This window comes from Xiphias gladius, chromosome 7 (assembly GCF_016859285.1).
Source record: "Xiphias gladius isolate SHS-SW01 ecotype Sanya breed wild chromosome 7, ASM1685928v1, whole genome shotgun sequence".
In the NCBI taxonomy this organism is placed as follows: domain Eukaryota; kingdom Metazoa; phylum Chordata; class Actinopteri; order Istiophoriformes; family Xiphiidae; genus Xiphias; species Xiphias gladius.
In genome coordinates this window covers 11,050,933-11,071,020 of record NC_053406.1, presented here as the reverse complement: position 1 = coordinate 11,071,020, position 20,088 = coordinate 11,050,933, and the positions used below count along the sequence as shown (strand labels likewise).

The 20,088-nt window shown below is 42.5% G+C and overlaps 1 protein-coding gene across 15 annotated transcripts in view; it reads right to left on the bottom strand.

Annotated features, from left to right (window-relative positions):
* mecom (MDS1 and EVI1 complex locus) overlaps window positions 1-20,088 on the bottom strand; it is a 135,193-nt gene that overhangs the window by 16,860 nt on the left and 98,245 nt on the right. For 4 of the 15 annotated variants that reach the window (XM_040131399.1, XM_040131401.1, XM_040131392.1 and 1 more), the window contains exons 3-8: window positions 10,315-10,449; window positions 3,144-3,246; window positions 2,892-3,005; window positions 2,066-2,177; window positions 1,732-1,879; window positions 1,387-1,567 (exon numbers count right to left, since the gene is read on the bottom strand). In XM_040131399.1, coding sequence (XP_039987333.1) covers window positions 1,387-1,567; window positions 1,732-1,879; window positions 2,066-2,177; window positions 2,892-3,005; window positions 3,144-3,246; window positions 10,315-10,449 — 793 coding nt within the window. Of the gene's footprint in view, window positions 1-1,386; window positions 1,568-1,731; window positions 1,880-2,065; window positions 2,178-2,891; window positions 3,006-3,143; window positions 3,247-10,314; window positions 10,450-11,989; window positions 12,043-12,219; window positions 12,277-20,088 lie in introns of those variants that run through there. The other 11 variants (XM_040131403.1, XM_040131396.1, XM_040131402.1 and 8 more) reach the window with 5 other exon arrangements.

Sequence of the window (20,088 nt, the reverse complement as noted above, 5' to 3'; positions counted from 1 at the left end):
TGCTTCTATCCCTCACTCTTTGTGTGTGTCTTTACAAGTATAGTCACACGGCCTGAGCAAACTACAAGAAAAGGCTCTTCACCATAAATCATGTAGTTGTGACATTTACGGACTAACAACACACACACAGGACACACTGAGTGTGAGACCTGATTCACTACACGCGTGTATTCGTCAGCTCTTAATAAACTGAAACAAAATATTATAAACACATTCCTGAGAGCATAGCGGTGGCTAAGGAGTGACTTAGCTTCGGAATTAATAACCCAGCAGGCCTTAGCGCTCCAGCTTCATAGAGAGGCTCTGAGACACATACACACACAACCTAGACACGTTGCGTGCACTGACATACAAACACAATCACGTGTGTGCACAGTACAGTACTGTCCAAAACATGTACATGTCCTTCAAGAACTCTCGCACAAACAAACACTTTGGACACACACATGGTTTCTGCCAGGCACCCATCATGTCTTAGGCTGGTCTGTCTTTTTTACACGGCACATTAGTTGTTTTTAAACCTGCATATTTTCTGCTGATTACAGCAAATGGACTCCTATTCGGAGGGAGCACAAGGAAGAGGGCTGTACATGTGGTTGCTATTTGTGAGGAATGGTGGATGTGGCAGAGGGAGAGAGGAGAAATAGGGGAGTCAGAGGTCTGCTGTGGAGATGCAGTCACTACAGCTTACGTGTATACATGTATATGTGTGTATGTGTTTTTTGAGGAGGAGAAGGAGAATGTGTGGAAAGGTTTCTGTGAGCTTGCATGTGTGTGTGCTGGTGTGCAGGGTCAGGGAAAGAGAGAAGGGGCAAAGGGTGAAGGTCATAATGCTTTAGGGGAAGGAGATGAGATCTGTGGTGCGAGGTGGTGAAAGTGCGAAAGGTCAAAATGTGTTTGGGTCTTGCAGGAGCTAGCATTTACTGAGAAACGGACACAGAAAGTGTGTGTGTATGAGAGAAAGAAACTGAGAAAGAAAACGTCTGTTAGCTGTAGCGTCAACAGTCGGTCAGGCTGGGTCACTGTGAGAGGCAACAGTAAGGTTAGACCAAGTGGGACTGAATCAAATTACATGCTAGTTTAAACGCTGCTATCACCATATCAGCACAGTGTGAGACTGCTGATGCAGATATAACTGGATGACTCTTGTCTTAAAAGAAATAGTGCTGCCACTCTACACGCAGCTACTATATAATCCCATGTGTAATTCCTGTAGAACATTACATGACTGACTCTTGAGAAGGAGCTGAGGAAGGATAAAAATGTATTTTTGCAAAAACATAACAGTTTTTCTATTTAAGGCAAGTCACAAGCATATTGTTATTATTATTTTCATGATTATCATTATTATTATTATGATTATTATAACGTACTGAGGAGACTTACATAGGTAGGGTCTTAGTGACTTACACATGAAGGGCTTGACACTGCTGTGGATGTGCTTATGCTGCTTGAGGCCCGAAGACGTAGCAAACGTCTTGCCGCAGTCAGAGCAGGCGTGGGCCCGCGCCCCGACGTGCTGTGAGCGGATGTGCCTCTGCAGGTTACTGGGGTCTGTGAACACCTGCTGGGGGAAGGAATCACACAGACACACGGGGGAGTTACTATCTGCTTCTTCAAACATGAAAATAATAAACACCTGCCATAAAAAAGAAAACAGAAATGTGGACAAACACAGAAACATAAAAATGCTCATTGATTAAATAGCCCCTTCAAAAGTCATCACTTTACCTTTGAGCAGTTTTCACATTCGTAGTGCTTGCCACTGTCATGAGACATCTGATGTCGGATCAGGTTTGATTTCCAGTTGAATGCCTTGGGGCACTGGTCACACTTATATTCCCTCTCCTCAGAGTGGGACAGAACGTGGGCCTCCAGACTGCAGGAAACATGGAAAATAAAACAACAATGAGGATGGAGAATTTTTTTAAAAAAAATATAATATGGCTGTTAGACAACACCAGCTCTTTGCTTGCATCTATGGAGATGACAGTCTGCAAAAAATGAACGGCAAAAAATTTCCCAAAATAAATGATGTGACTGAATGTGACGGCTATTTGCTTACCTCTGGACATCAGGGAAGACCTGGTCACACTCCTTACACTCGTGTAGACCATGGGACATGTGGAGGGCTCCCAAGTCTTGAGCTTCCTGGGCCTTTAGGTCACTGTCCCCCCCTAGATGCATCAGAAAAAACAAGCAAAGCAAGAGGAGTGTTTAAATGTATCCCATACTGGAAGACCATGCAAACAAATAAAATGTTATGGTCTTTAGGTTTACCTTGTACATCACATGTATTTAAAAATTCATACAGCCTGCAGGGACTGCAAGTAAACTTAAAAATGTAAATGATATAGGAATGATGTGTTTGGGTGTAAAAGCATTTTGAAAGTCGTGCGGTCTTTAGGAGCCATCTATTCCATTACATAGATGATATGGGAAAATGTAATGATTTGCACTTTTGCAGTCCCTGGTCAATTACTAAGTCTGTGGGTCCATTCTTATACAAATTACACTGAATCTCTAGCAGTATCAAGGCCTGAGGTTTGAACAAATATTGCAGGATGAATAAATCCTTCACTGCATCAACTGTTGTGTAGCAGTGGTCATTTTGGCTCAATTGTCTCAGATGAAAATTAGGTTCGACCGCTATTCTGGATTTTGAAAATTTTAACAAGTCATCCTCTTTTACTCTCCGCTTGCATAAAAAAAACACAATTTATGCCAGTTTGTAGACTCTTCTTTCCACAATGCATTACTGTGATCTCATTTTACATTACATCATTATTGTCATGTTCTTCCAGTACAGCTACACATCCTTCTTGTCACTCTTCACTACCCACTGTTTACAATGGCATGAAAATAGTCCAACTTTCAAAAATAAGTCAAACCTGGGTTAAGGAAGGAGGAGGGGGGCGTCCCACACGGCTGCTTCTGGTGGTCCAGCAGCTGATTGCGGGACTCAAAGTGCTGGTCACAGTCCTCACAGCGATACTGCCTCTCTTCTGCGGAGTGAGAGGGAGAAAAATGAGCATACTGTGTAATGAAGTGAGGTGTATGTGTTGCTCAGATTTTGACAATGGACAGAAATGCGTGTGTGTGTGTGTGTGTGTGTGTGTGCGTGTGCGTGTGTGGTTTCGGACCATGAATATCAGGAGCCATGGAGTCACATGAATACTCTTCAGCCTTCATGAAAAGTAGCAGCTCCTCACCGGGGAAAATCTCTCTGGTGACTTTGTAGAAGATCTGCAACACACACAGAGGGATTATGATTTAAAGTTAGCGTTTATACTAAAGTTTCATTATAAGGGTCAAACAAAACTGTACAGTTCAACATATTTTTCTGTGCTCAATTTGGCATTTTTGGTGTCCTGTAAAGACGTTGCAGCTGTTTTTGTTTTGACTGCATTTTTTCTCATTTTGTTCATAACTGCATTGCAATGTGGGCTAAGCTACCAATTTTTTTTTAAACCAGCAGAGGTCACTTGGGGTAGCTCATGCACACACACACACATGCAAATCAGCTACGCAATTGTGTGCATGATTGTTATACTTGTACCACCACCACCACCACACACACAGGAGATATACATGTGAAAATACACACACTCATTAGCTTGTAATTACTCATCATTTAAGACATTCATCTTCACGGAAACAAAATGAAAACACAAACAACCATACTGTATAATAAATATACTGTCTCATAAATATTGTACACACACATGCATACACATATGCAAACTGGATTCTCCAGTAATGCCTGTAGTGGTCAGGAAATCTGTGGAGAGCAATTATGGGGATAAATTGCAAAAATAAGCAAACACTTTTGTTAAGATCAATTAAGAACTAACACCACTTCTAGGTGCTCATTCAATGAAGCACAACTCCCCTATACCCACTTATTTTTAAAACGTCAGCATTTCTACATAAATAGCCAAAGAATAGATTTCATTTCATCTACAGAACATGTGTGTGTATTCGGAGGGGTCATTCATTTTAAAGAATCAGCTGAAACACCCTGGGATTGTGGTGCTTCCCATGGACACACAATAGCCTTTCTCTGTGAAACAATCAGACATGGCGTTATTTTTGGCATGCTTTGGAGGTTTAACATATTACCTTCCTCTACCACGTAGTTGTGACAATGATGATGGGGGAATTTATTAGAAATGCAATAGGAAGTGGGGAGGGGGCTTCTGGGAAGGCATGGGTCACAGGTACACCAAACATGGACGGAATTCCTGGCTAGTACTACTAGAGCACGAGAGCCACATTGGCTCCACAGAGGGTTATGATAAATATCTCGGCCACATTAAAGATCATGATGTACTCTGTCGACTATGGTATAACTGTTTATGACATTGTTCTAGCTTCCGGCAAAAGATACAATACTAAATATGACACTATTGATTTTTTTTTTGTGATTCACTGAAGCACAGGAAGTTCATAGACTGAGAGTCACTGGGGTAAAGCGAGCTCAAGTCAGTAAAGAAGCAGGACCTGGCCAAGGCAGAGCTCCTGCATGTCAGTAACTGAGGAGTGATTGGTGCACAGTAACCAGTGTAGTTTTGTGGTAGTATTATTTAAATTCAGGCATTAAAACAATTTCAGCTGCCAAGAAAGTCAGTGGGGTGGTTGCAGACGCTTTAAGTCTGCCTCCCATTACGGGGCTAAGCCAGAGTCATTACAGTTATCCAGTCCAGGGGAGACATATTACATATTAACCACCAAATTTAATTACAAAAAAATCCTGTTTTCGTTTGTCTTCATCTACGGTAGGTCCGTAGAGACAAGTCTGCCAACTTTTTGCTGTTTTGTTGTCTGGTTGAAGAGAAATACAATCCTGGTCAGCAACAACAGTGCTGCACGTCCATTGTCTCTAAGAAAGAATAAAGGGAACTGAACTTTGAGGGTCTGAACAGAAGCTTTAATCCCTGACATACCCTACTCTAACCTCTGTCTCCACCACAGACACACAAATGAGCGAACATTCATGGACCTTCATGAAGCATACACGCACAGATACACAAACAGATATACTCTTTCCTGTGTCGGCCACCTCTGTAAGGCCACAAAAATATTGTGATTTAGAAACAATCAGACAGCAGTTTAAGCAGACATCTGAGTCTGCACAGATTCCGCTCTGAGAGACTGATACCGAAACCGAGGGACGCTTTGGAAAGCTACCAGGGCGTGGACTGAGGCCTCGGAACATAAAAATTAATGGACGCTGTCAAAACCACTTTGTTCATAAATACAAGAGCACAAGTTCAAGGTAAAATGCTACTGTAAGTCTATAATTTCTTTACTATTTCCAAATACATGGAGATAATTAAGAAACACATAGTGAGGAAAACTGAAGATTTAGGTGAGACCATAGGCAAGAACCCCTTCTGGCTCTGAGTCTGACATGTGACCACTCACTTTTAGGGATCAATAACCATCTTTAGCTGTGTTTCTCTGTACTCTCTACCCAAGAAGATGTATTTTGGGGTAGCGTAAGTGCACGAGCAGGCACAGGAGGGTATGACTGTGAGGGGAATTCCCTCAAAAGCTCCGCCCCTTCCCCGAGGGTCGCCACAGATAAACAGTGAAAACACATACATAAACAACCAGGCAGCGACTCACACTCTGTTGATCCTAGGGGTCATCCTTAGCATGTCAGGGACACATTAACAGACACACACACACACACACACACACACACACACACACACACACACACACACACACACACACACACACACACACACACACAGTGGCTTAAAATAACAGGTTATTCTGTAGATAAGATAACCAGGGTGTCTGAGTTCACACTGTGGAAGGCAGTCGCCTCAGCATCAAGGCCATTCCTTACACTTACTGCAAACAAAAACAAGATAGAAATATTATTTCTCCCTATGTACATGTTTTGATGCACTGCTTCTCTCTCTTTCTCACACTTACTTTCTCTGTCAAAGCTTATAACCACGAGAGGATCAGAGGCTATAATCGTACTACTTTGTTACCTTGACACCATTAGTCATTAGCAGAGTAAACACACTCACATTTTCCCCTGGTCACACCCTGTTGGCTGACTCCTCGCTCCCTAAGAGCTCATTCGACAGGTATGCCATTCACTGACACTGTCCTGCCACAATGAACTCTCAGTCTGGGTGCTGCTCTTAGTGCAAAAACTTAAAATCTCAAGCCACTTTAACATCTAAAAACTATGGAAAAGAAAGATGCCCTAGACCCGCCACAACGGTTTACACTGAGATTATTGAAAAATGTTACATCATCAGATACAACAATACGTTTCAAAAATGCTTACCCAAAACTCCCAATATTCTTCATTTCTAAGCAAATAAATCACAATGTTCCATCAAATCTAAGAAGAATGCCCACTGCATTCTTTACTTGTGCTTGCTCAGCAGTAGCGGAACAGCAACGGTGCATGTCCAAATGTGTTGTGACCGCCTTGTAGCCATCAGGGTCAGGCAACATGTACAGTATGTTTGGCAGTCACCATCACTCGGGCTTCTAAACCGAACCATTTCGTGACTTTGATAGCAATAAAGAGTATGAGCACAGAATCTGCAGCTGGTTCCAGCAAATTGGAAGAACGTGTAAGGAAGCCAACATGGTTCTGTTCCTGTTAGATTGAGTCAGCTGTGGGAAAGTGAGCTTGTGAAAAGCAGAAACACTCTGGTATCTCATAAAGGACATATCATGAATGTCATGTGTAAACATTGCAAAAACATTAGAAAATGACTCTTTGGGTGTTATTCTCTTCTCAGCAGGTAGCGTGTAATCATATATGAAATGGATCAGAAGCGAAAATATGAAAATGTTCTCTGCTGGAGTAACAAGGTTTCCCCAGGGATTTTACTTGCGCAATCTTTAGATTTTAAAATCCAAACCCTTTTTTACCATGAGTTCAAAACTGAATAAGCTTCAAACTGTTTTCTCAGTGAGTTACAATCACTTCATGATTTCACCCTCAGTGTATTTACATAGTGAATGACTGCCAGTGTTTTGCTAATATGCCCCTCAGCCACTACATTCCACTCAATACTGAGCGAGAATCAATAGAGCAAATGAGATTAATGCTCATATTCCCAGCACTGTCTTATGAAAGGCTCTTCAGGGCCTTGTTGGATGATGTTAATTACACTTTTAATCCATTTTCCTTTCAACTGAATCAGTAGAGTGAGGAGCGCAGTAGAGGGTTTTAAAGCGCTAATTGCCCTAATTATCTTAAGGACAAAACATGCTGATCATGGAGGGATCTATGCACGTAATGCTCAGGCTGCGTTGCCCAGTGCATCAAATGAGAATATCAGGAGAGCTTGGGCTTTGTGGCATGGATGGTCAAAGGCTGACGTTACAACACAAGCAGCAGGTTGCGGGCCAAAGTTAAAAAATGTAGTAAATACAAGATTCGTTGTCATTATTTTTTATCTCTGAAAAAAAATTTAAGAAATTTATATAAGTTTAAAATTAAAAACAAAATTAAAAAAACCCCAAACATGTATAATATTCCATGCTCTGGAAAGAGCTGTTTTTATATGCTGAAGATTGAATTCAAACCTATGAGGTAAAGCATGTTGAATTAACTACAGATTTTAGTATGACTCACAAACTGCGACACCTGCCATCTCCTTCCTCTCCAGTCTTTCCTGTTGCTTTCCACTCTGCAGTGTCAAATATAGAAAGCAATAAGACAGAAAGGGCGTAAAAAATAAAGGCTGTCCTGGTTAAATTCAGTTGAAATGCTAATTTTGCAGCTAATGCTAGAATTATAAAGAAACAAATATGATCTATAACTTTCAATATTTCGGCAGATGCTTTCGCAACATAAATCTTTTATGCCAGTGTAGTAGATCTGACAAAAAAAAGCTAAATTGAGAGAGAGAAAAAGAGGAGAAAAGGAGAAGTGCTAGCTCCAACAGTTCCTCCAGTGAGACAAAACAGGCTTTTTTCTCTCTCCCTCTCCTCACTCATTCATCCCTCTCTCCCTCACCCTCCTGAGATTGGTCATAAAGTTTTATGATAAACAGAACTGGGTCAGAAATAAGAGGACAGAGGCCAGTTTTACTCACACTGGCTGGGCTAAATTGGTGCTTTAAAAGAACCACGACTAAATAATGACCAACACACCTGGAAACTGCAGTCGTTGTATGACACTGTCTTACAATAAATCATGTAACAAATCATCTCTGCTGATGGCACAGTGCGAGAAGATTTAAATTTGGTTCTAAGGGAGGATTTAGCATAACATGTAATATGTAAGCCCTGATTGCTCGGTCAGGCCCTTCTCTGGAAATCTGGTGATGGTACACGTAGTGTGGCGAGTGTGTAATATGTGGTTTCAGGCTGGGTTTAGACTCAGCACTTCTCTGTGGCAGTAAAAACCTGTTGGAATCAGGTACTGTGTTTTTAAACATTTCCAGCTCGGAATGAGGAGCTGGGGGAGTCATCTGAACCGCAATGAACAATTCACAGTCCTGCAGCGTGTACAAACACACACACACACACACACACACACACACACACACACACACACACACACACACACACACACACACACACACACACACACACACACACACACACAGACACACTAAAGTTCAGACATGCATACATGTAGAAACACAGGCGGTTGCAGGTGTGTATACATACTCGAGAGACACAATGAGACATTTCACACACTAAAAACAAAGTCAGTGCACATAAACATCTGCGCACACACGGAGACAAAAAAGCCTCATAAGCATACACACGCAGACACGCAGACACACACACACACACACACACACACACACACACACACACACACACACACACACACACACAACCAAAAACTGACAGCGGGTTTACAAGACCACCCCACTTAGTCTATTCATTTTACACATACAGACAGCCATTGTGAGACGCTACAGCGTGTTTTCAAAAACACCAATGTTGGCCGGAAGGCTTAAAGACGCCACATTGTGCTGTGTTGTGACAGTGTGTAATACTTAACAATCACCTCATCATAGCCATGTCCGTGACCTGTCGGAGCCTTACACAGCCACCCGAGCAGAACCATAGTGTTGACAGCGAGTCACACCTCGAGGAGAGGGCAGCTCAGGAAAGCTCTCTCTGCTTGTTTGTCTCTCTGTCTCTTTTAGAAGAGAGTGGGTAAGTACTCCTAAGAAGCCTCTCTTCCTCTTCTTTCCCATTCTCTCTATGAAAAGAGCGTGGGCTATCTGCTCTCTTCATTTCTTTACTGAGAGAACAGGAAGAGGTGTGAAGAACATAAACGTATGAAGCAAGGGAAGGAGATTTGTTGACTGTTCACTTATTGACTAGAAGATTTCTAAATTATTTAATGGCCAATCATAACAAAAGCATAATTTATCTGTAAGAAATGTCCATATCTAATTACAATTTATATGTGCTACTACTGCTACTGTATTTGGATTATGTTAATAATTATTCTACTGAGATGGACTTTTTATTCCTGCAATTTCAACAGGTGACTCTCAACAAGACCACCGGTGAGAAGTGATGACAAACACGCAAGTGAGATTAGGTTTTTCATTTGGGTCAAGCTATGGTATGCTCCACACACGTGTCAAATAAAGTTTAGCCTCTTTGCCACACTGCGTGTTTCGGTGTAGGAGGAGCGCCTGGCTGTGGGATTGCAGAGGTGAACAGGCCCACATGTGTACAGCACGCACCTCTTTGCACAGCCAGGTGAGCAGCAAAAGGACTGTGGCATTCCTGGCATATCTTAGACTTTATATCGCAAGCGTGACTGGGAAGTGTGTGGAACTATCATCTCGGCGAGCTGCCTCTGATCCTGCCCTGTGGTCCTTGCATGGCAGAAGCCAGCGCACAATTACAGAAAGAAAACACACACAGATAGCAAGGAGTCTCTGCGGTGCAGCGTAGGGGAGAGCTGTGTGTGTGTGTGTGAAGTGAAGGCAGGGTGGGCCAGCCGCTCACGGGACTATCTGACTTAGATCACAATAACACCTTTTAACACAACAGCATGCAGACAGGGCAGCCATCGGAAAACACAGGGAAGCCTTCTGGCTTCAGAGCTGTGTTTTAAAAAAAAAGCAGAGTATAGGTTCAAAGATCTGAATGACTCTCAGTTGCACTTGATTCATCCTGCCAGACAGCAAGATTCAGAAGAGGACACATCACCATTTGGGAGTTCAAAATCAAGTCATCCACATGTTTTCTCTCTCTCTCTCTCTGTTTTTTCTTCAGATCATGTTCGACTAGTACTTTGCTGAGGTTGTTCTGCCAGGCGGGCTTGCGTGTGTCTCCACGTACCTGATCATCTATCTGGCAAGCTGTCAGGTTGTGCTGCCTGGCCGAAGGGGCAAACTGGATGTGCTTCAGCCAGCTCCTGATATCTGGCTTGCTGGCATCCACGCAAAATTTCACATGGCCTGACCCGTCCAAGATCTGCAGAGAAAGGGAGAGAGAGAGAGATAGAGAGAGAGCGAGAGAGAGAGGGATCAGACTTTGATCAGTATCAGTCCAGGTTACTGTGTCCAAACACTGACTAACCACATACCTCCCACAGAGAAATATGACTCAAATGTTAGGAGTTGGTCTGTGGCACACACACACACACACACACACACACACACACACACACACACACACACACACACACACACACACACACACACACACACACACACTGCAGTGTTAATAATCTAAAAACTCCTTTGTAATATAAATAATAATTGTGTGCATTTGGGACTTTTGGCAAACCTGATATATGTATGTACATATATTTTTTTATTACTTCAAAAGTAATTTATATGGAAATTCCTGTAACTTTTCTAAAATAAAAAAATTATTACAATAAATTTAAGAAAACAAAATAAAATGCATTTTAGCCTACATCTGTGGAATTTATTATTTTAATATTATTTATTAGTTTTTACCCTTGAGTAAGCTGTCACGAAATTATGTCATTTCCATTGCAGTAATAAAAAAAATGTAAATTATATTAATATGTTTTTTCATGATTCTAAGTGACAAACATTAATCAGCACCGAAAAAAGACTGTAAAGCCTCCCAGAATATAAATTAATTAATTAATAGGATTACAAAAAATTAAAGCAAGAGAGCAAATAAAAGCTGATATTATTTCAATTTCAGTTCTGGTTGATCAATCTTGTATAATTTTGCTTCGTAAAAAAAAAAAAAAAAAAGTAAAAGCATGCTTGGAAATGATTCTTTATTTTAAGTGACTGCAGTTGACGATTGAATTCGTTTCTGAAAATGTAGTTTTATGGACTAAATTAACAAAACTATACTAATATTATCTGTTCTTGTAAGGTGGGATCAAAATTTAAATTAATCACACTATGTAATAACAACAAAAACAACAACAATAATGATAATAATAATAATAATAATAAACGAATAAGACTATTGTATTCCTCTCATATACCATACCAAAACATTTCAAACATCTCAAGAACAAAATAACAATAAATTCAATGCACTGAATTATTATGCAAATCATGAGGTCAGTAGACATCTATCGTTTACAAAATATTTATACAACATTTCTCTCGACGCATTGTAAACGGCATGACTTTGTTTTAATATGTTAATATTTATTGTAAAACAGCTGTAAACTTTACTGGCAAAGAAATCAATTGCAGGAAACCGCGAGTGATAAGAATTATGAAGACGTAGCCGACTGCTGGGGTGTAAAACGGAATCTCTCTCAGGGTCACAAATCAGTCTTTCTGCCTTTGTATAACCTGCCACTGAATAAATATTTGGGTTGCAGAAAGCCCTTTGTCTAGGCTAACACTGGTTCTACCCATTTACGCCACAAAAACAACCGCCTTGAGTCTTTTATGAATTTAACCGTCAAACTTCGTTTACAAAGAAATGAACGAGGGTTTTGCTTTTCGCTGTCAGCACACATGGCTTAATAAATGTTTTCCTTTTATTCACGCAGGCTGTTTCCTCTTACCGTTGAAACCCTTCTGCACCGGCGTGCGACAGTTTAATAAAAAAAAAAAAAAAAAAAAAAAACCTCCTGGGATAACCACCGCGTTGTTAACTGAGAAACCGTGATGGAAAAACTCCGGTAAAAAGCCAAAAACAAAAAACAAAAACAAAGACGATAAACTGCGGACGCTCAAAACTCAACTGCCAAATAAACGACAAAAAAATAAAAAAATAAAAAACCTAACAAACTACCAATTGTCTTTGCTGTGTCGCCTTCTCCTCCAGATTTCTGGCATAGTAAAAAGCAGCAGCGTGTTGCTGTTTTTTTTTTTTTTCTTTCTTTTTTTTTTTTTATGCGTCGCTGTCTCTTCGCGTCTCCAGTCCGCGGGACGAGTCGACTCCTCGCCGGTGCGCGCACACTTCGCTGCCCCCCGGACACCGCGCGCCGGGGAAAAGTAAATCCTCTCCCACTATATTGTCTCACAGACACCGCTGCCCCGGTGGAGCTCCTCTCACTGTCCTACAGACATCGCGGCTCGGAACTAAATCCCCTCCGGTAGGCTACATCAACTTGCTCCCAACTTTTCGCTGTGTGCGCCTCGCCTGGCTCGTCCGCTCCTCTCTTGTCACCCCTCCTGTCCTGACGCACCCAGGTGTCCTGTAGTAGCGATTCAACTTTTCACTTTTTCTCTTCCTCTCCTCCCTCCTCCGCCAGCCGGGATGTGTCGTCTATATGATAGTGGAGAGATTCGGGGTGGTGGTGTTGGTGGGGTTGATTTCAAGTATCGCCCCCCTGTTTTGCGCGTCCCGGGCAGATTGTGTGATGTTTCTCTTGCACGCTTTGTCTCATAAAGAAGGATCCAGCACGTCCATCCCCGTAGCCCGTGGAGAGGCGATTCAAAGCACCGGGACTGTCTTCGCCCCCTGTCCCCGGTCGGAAGCGACTCCTCTCCGCAGTAAATTTTAAAGTGACAGTGGTCCGGGGTTGGAGAGGGTGAGCGGGGTCAGGGAGAGGTCGGGATGGGGCTTCTGAAGGGATGAACTACACACACTGGCAGAGCATTTTAATGACCCAACGTAAGCATCAAAGCGGGGTATAATTATCCACGTGTTCCCAAACTTTTTCACAACAGTTCATGGACCATTTTGTGACATTATTAACCTGAAGATCCGATCTGATGGGGTCCCCCCCCCCCTACCATCTTCTTCTTATTTTTACCCACGAGGCAATAATCTATCTAACGTTGCGTTGGATTTGCAATCGGACTCGTGAACAAAACAAGAGGACAAATAACAACAATAATCAAAACCTTCACCTTTATTCTCTACTTGTGTTTGCGTAACAACCAGACCTTAGTGTTCCTCCTGGGGACCTCCAGGAAACTCCATAAGGACCACTGGAAGTCCATATGCCACATTTTGGGAAGCACTGACCTAATCACCTGCTTTTCTCTGACGTGTAAAAAAAAAAACACGCTGCAGGTTGTTAAATGACTATACTTGCGCCTTGTTCTCCCAAACCCACCCCCCTTCACCACAATGTGCACACACACACACACACACACACACACACACACAAAAGAAAAGTATGAATGTTTTTTTTTTAAAAATGATCATAAAACGAGTTTTTATCAAAGAAAAAAAAACGATCAATCGACAGAACAGGAGCTCAAGTTGGTGCTGTTTGAATCCATCTTGAGAATGAAAAAAAAAAACGTATTTACTCTCCTCACTGCTCTGGCCTCTGCGCATGCACCTGCTTTACCACCGGCCCGAAAGACGTCAGAGACGGTTGCGCTCGTTTTATTTCTCGTGTGTTTTATTTGAATTTCGGAGTTAAAAGCTGAAACTGATACTGTGAACAAACAGGGACAAGGGTATAGAATAATAAAGAAACGTCCCTCGTTTTCGGTGAAGCGGAGTTTATTAGGCAGCTCATAAAGCCAGAGAGGACAGGACTTTGGCTGATGAGAGCAGATGATGATGGATAACGCCCCGCACTGTGACATTGACCTTCCATCCCAGATAATGCCCATTGTTTTACGAAATCGTGGAGCAAATGTGCAGGAAGGACAGGAAAAATCATGTGTAAATAAGGCAGGACCCCGCCACCGATTCCCATCGTCTTGCACTCCTTGAGAACCGTGGAGAGACCCCGGTCCGCCCGGTCATTGATTTCCTGCCTCTCCTCGACTTGTCCATTGTTGGAACCCTTTTTAATTTAGCCATAAATTGGGAAAGCTCAAGTCGAATGAGCTGTTCTATTTTCTTCCTGTCAGGATGAGGGATTTGTTTTATGATGCATTGTGTATTAAATACAAGTAATCTGGGAAAGTGATTGCTCCGCGGCCTCTCCGGGCCTGATCGAGGATCCTGATAGAGAGAGGGGTCTGAGCTCTTTTCTGAAAAGGAGGAAATGTCCCAAAACGGAGGATAAACACGCGGGGCTTGTGGTATCACCGGGGGTAAATTGGGGGACAGTGGCGGGACCCCTAAGCCCGGCCATATGAAGAAATGCTGCACTTCTTTCCCCTGTCAGGAGATGGCGTGCTCAACTGAAATGAGCTTTTTTTTTTTTTTTTTTTTGTTTTTTTTGCCCAACTCTGAATGCACAGTTGAACATTTCAGATGACAATATAAAAGTTAAACATGATTACGGAACTGCATGTGTAGTTGTTATGAAGTAAGCCTTTATAAACGCAGTCTCTGTCTTGTTTAAACATCAAATATTGCATAAAACCATCACACTGAGAACGAAACTGCTCGCATCTGCATCATAATTTTGATGACTTACACGTTTATTTGTGGCGCTAACGAGACATCGGCACTTGCACTATTCTGTCTCCAGAAATGTAATCGATACAAGCAGCTTTGTAAGTTTCAGGGGTCGGAAGGTTTGGCACGGGTTTGAAAAAAAAAAAAAAAAATTGCCCCCCACTGCCAAACAAGAGAAAAGAAAAAGAAAAATCAGTCCATCTTTCCTTTGTGGATCACGTGTTGGTCCTTATTTGTGAGCCGTGAATTTGACTTCAGGTTGAAAGCGCTGCAGCTTATATCTCTGTTTGTAACAATCTGCTCCATCAGTCCGCCTTTTGACTTATTATATGATGGAGGTCGTTTCCTTCTCCCCCGGATGAAATGCGGCGCACAACGTCCACGCCGAGGCGTCAAATTGCTAGATGGCACATGAAAGATTCAGCTGCATGGGCTTGAACATATAATCACCTCAACGAGCGGCTATAAAGCTCTCGAACCCACACGGAAAAGAGCGATGGGGGTGAATTTAAAACAGTTGTTCATTTGTTAATAAACCCGGAGAACGACTCGCAAGGTATAGCTCATATTTATATGTATTGGAGCAATCCGCCATAAACACTATTTTTCTGATGTGCAGAGATGAAACGGGTATGTTTTATCTGTCTCACGCCATGCCTTTGTCATAATGATTGTGACATACTAAAGAGCGGCGTGGAGAAGCTGTTTATCAACGAATTACAAACTAAACACATGCAGGCTTCAGGGTGTGTTAGTTCCGACTATATCATACCACACAGCATTTCATACTTATTTAGGGGGACTCCTAAAACATACAGCATCCGGATAATGTTTAATGCAGAGGCTTTAAAGTGCTGTGAAATTCTTGAAAGGAGGTTAAATTGCTTAAATGGGCCCATGCTTATTTTGCTTGCGGCTTCCTTGTTTGTTTTAGGAGTTCAGTCACGCAAAAACCAATTCATACATGAATGTAGAGATTCTTTTTTTTTTATGATCAAACAGCTTCATAGTTTGCTTGATCTGAGGTTCGGCCTCACCGGCCCGCCGCTCTTCTTTGCCCTCTGACCAACTTTGCAGCAACATTTTTTTTTTCCTGGTATAGAAAGTGATTTGGATGCTGCTGCTCAAGCCGGAGCCGTGCGAAGTCAGATGGGACCGGCTGGAGAAGAGGGGGATTCCCGTGTGGCTTGCAAACTGACTCCAGCCAGCGATCTGCGGAGCCTACCGCTGCAGCCGAGGGGCCACATGGAAACACTGTGTAGGCCTGTGTGGTGCATTCCAGCACATCCTCCAGGAGAGCGGAAAGGGGGGGAAAGAAAAAAAGCAAAGAGAGGAGAGAAAGAAAAATATCGCGGCCAAATCCACATGAAATAGCTGGTTCCACCATTCACGGCGAGACCTCCCATTGACACCGGCCAAAAGCTGCATTAAGTCTCCATCATGACTCTGTATACACACGGCCCCCTGCGCACTTTATTTTGCTTAAATGTGGGGCGATTCAATCAAGTGTTAAAAACTCATTTAAAGCTCAAGCGAACAGTTAGCCTGCAGTTTGCACAACACTCCGCAACTTCGTCTTTAATTAACACATCCATCGGCCAAGATTAGTGCACACAATACGGAGAGTGTGCGGCTTTGAGTCCCTTTATTAAAGGGTAGACCTGGTGTCCATATAGCCCAATTACCTTTAAAACAGAGCAGAGGAAATGAAAGGGGAAAATGTAAATACAAAATTTCCTTGGGTCTGGAAGTAGGCCCGTTGTGAGCGGCGTGTTAATCTCCACCTCAGTAATTTGGTTCTGCGGGAGAAGACAGAAGCCCTGCTGCTGTGCCCTGCACTTCATAAATCACTGCTTTATGTGGACAAGGTCAGCCCCCTCCACGCAACCCTTTCTACTGGCCCCTGCCGGCCCCTCCGCCATGTTTACCCGGCCGTCAGGGGGCTCTCAGGACCAGACCAGCTCACTTCTAATTACTTTGGATTATTTTCATTTGCCGGGGGTCAGACAGGCATTCCGACAGAGAGAAAAAGAGAGAGGGATGATTTCTTCACAAATTCTGTGGCCTGTGAGGAACAAGCCCGGTGTGTTCTGTTGAATTAGCACCAGGTCATTTTGTTTTGGCACTGTCTGTTCCTGTGCTCGTTGCGGTGACAGGTCGGGCGGAGCATTGCATACACGCCTATATTAACAAATCCTTGGTTTTATTCAGGACCTAAAAGTAACACTTTCCTCCTAGGTTAGGGGCTTCCTCTAGTGCTGTGAAAAAAAAAAAAATCCAGTTGTATCCATGAGGGCATTTGCATTTCTTTAATCAGTTAAACAAAGTGTCAATATTGGGACAAGGCAGGCCAGCACGGGGGGGCCTGATGCTGGATTGAGAGGATTTATGAGAGGACATAAACTATCTAATCTCATTTAGCAGTTTGGGGAGGGAGGATGTGGGAGAGGATTCTTACAAAGGGATCCCTTTCCTTTTGAATCATTGAATGCGTTAGTTAACATAAGCTGCAGATCGATAAAGAAAAATAAAAAGTGAGAAACCAATTTAAATGATGTCCACCACATGAACAACACTGAAACAACACAATTCAAAATACTACCCAGATGTGGGTTGTACTCTGTATTGCAGAAACAGAAGTGCTGGGTTAAAAGGTGCATACGCAGGGCCAACAAATACACTAATATCTCTGCCATGGATATTTAATTAGAATAAATGTGATGTTCAAAGGTTCCTCAGCGTGAATGAGATAAATTGTTTCTTGTGCTAAAATTAAAACTGACAGCAGGAATGTCAGGACATGACCAGGCACTACAACAGGACATGCTGACTGGATTATAACGAGCAGTGAAAGCTACTGTTAAAAATTATTTGAGCATCAGGCAGCAGGGGGTGAACGTGGAAAATGGAGAATGGATATTATGCAACATTCAAAATTTAATTTAAAGATAATCGGTATTAAGCAACCCGATGTGTGCTGTTGTTTAGAGGAGCAGTGCCTAGAATGTGGCTGCAGCAACGTGGGGGTCTTTGAGAGGGTGGAGGGGGGAGAGAGGTGAGGATGGGGAAGTGGCAGTGATGTACAGAAAGCAGCACAGGCCGTCGTAATCACAGACACTTCCTATGCAGAGCCTCAGCATACAGGGCCACACTGTACGTTGGCTATGGGGTGCGATAAAGCTGCACAAGAGTCAGAGGTCACGTTTTTCGAGCATAAATTCAGCGGGCACACAGCTCCTATGCGCATGGGACAGGCTGGAAACTTAAACAGCCCCCTCCACCCCACTCCAGTCCAGCGGAGAAAGGGGGGGAGGTAATTAGAGCATGTTGCCGGTCGCTGCAGGGTGAACAAATTGGCTCTAAAATGCTCATAGATATCATCTTTAAAAGACCTTTTTATGTACAAGAGGTAAAGCAGTATGGAACTGAGCACGGCACTTCAGATGTTCAAGTGTCAGACATTCATTACATTTATTGAGCTCTCTTCTCACGTTTAAAGTCAGGGCTCTGCCGTCGTACAGCGGCAATCTGCTTTTCATATACCATGTCTAATTGCAAGGCTAATATTTTAGCGTTGGCGGATATCAGATGTTACTTGTTCACTGTGACGGGAGGAAATGCTGCCATGTCAGGTAAATATGCCCGTACTGCCACAATAGAAAAATCTAATCTTAAGAGAAAAGGCCACTGATATAATATGAAAGAATAGCTATCTGTAAGTCTCTCTAACAATGTTATATTTATCACTGACCAAAGCTTGAAAAAGAAACAACTGAAAACCAGTTAATATTTCTTAGATCAGTAAAATTGGTGAAAAAGAACATTTCCCTGCTGGCGAGGAAGGTGGAGAAAACAGACACCCAACAGTTGATGGCTCCCAGATACACAGACCCTTTTGTGTATTTACTTTTATTGGGTATTTTCCTTTTTTGCAGAGCAAAGAAAGGGGCTGATGTTGTTGTACTGAGGAGAAAAACAGAGAAACATGACCAGTGGGACTAATGGGTATTTCTTATTCAAAATTTACAAGTGGTCAAAATTGCAATGTGAGAAAGTGAGAAAATGTTTTTGAGTAAGTGCAAAGCATAAGCAGATTGTGAAAGTGTGTTCAGTATGTCCGTCATGCACACTCTCACGGAAACCCCCACCCCACACACACGCACGCACGCACGCACGCACGCACGCACGCACGCACGCACACACACACACACACACACACACACACACACACACAGAGGAATTTGTTACCCAGCTCAGGTCAGCTCAGTGTATGCGGGCATGATTAAAGTCAGAATTAACTCAAAAAACAACAAATCAGTTGCTACAACCCTAAAGTGAAGGAAAGCCGAGCAGCTCACACATAACACAGGGACACGGAGTGGCTCCCATTAAAGGCTTCACTGGATTTCAGTAGCATCAAAGCGGCCCCTGAGTTAGGCTGGGGATTATATTTAACCTGGGAGCTTGATGCACTGCTGAGTACAGGGCACATGTTGATGCTGCTGCCAGTACACCATGCTTCTGGCAACCAGACCAGCGCTCTCATTAAAATGTGGCTTGGGCACTGTTTCCTAAAGGAACACACACACGGACTAATGCACAGACACACGCAAACACATAAACACTCTGACAACAAAACAAAACAAAAAAAATTATATGTTACCATATGGTATTTTTGTTTTACTTCTATTTACAACAGAACGTTTACTACTCTATAGGTGCTGTATAATATTTTAAACTCTTGGTAATATTTATCCTTCTATAATTTATCATACTTTACTAGCTGTGCATGCCGGGGCTAGGTGATATGGTTGAAAACATTGTCACAAAATTAATAAGGATGTTTTCCAATATCGATATATACTGTATCACAATACGGTAAATGTACGCAAAATCACATAAGGTGTTCCAAGCAATGAACTGTGTTCTGCTGTCATGCAATACGTTAGACAAAAATCCCCACATGACTAAAACTAAAACTCTCATATCTATTTTTGATAGCTTGTTCATAATCATTAATCCAGCCAACAGAAATTTAAAGACATCACAATATGATTCTGCTGAGGGTCGATGAATGATAATATTGAATCACCCGGCCCTCGTGCGTGCAGGTTTGTACAGATGCAAACTACAAAAGTTCTCCATATGTGGGTGTATGTCTGCACCAGGCTCTAACCTGAGATAATACAATCTCACTTGGCACATTTCAGTAGTCAGACTTGATATGAACCATCAGACATGGGCATCAATACTCCCCAGGTTTATTCAATTCTAAACCAATCACTCCGGTGTCATACACTTTTGGGTTAATATTCTAACCGTGAGGCCCAGGGCTAGGTGAAGATA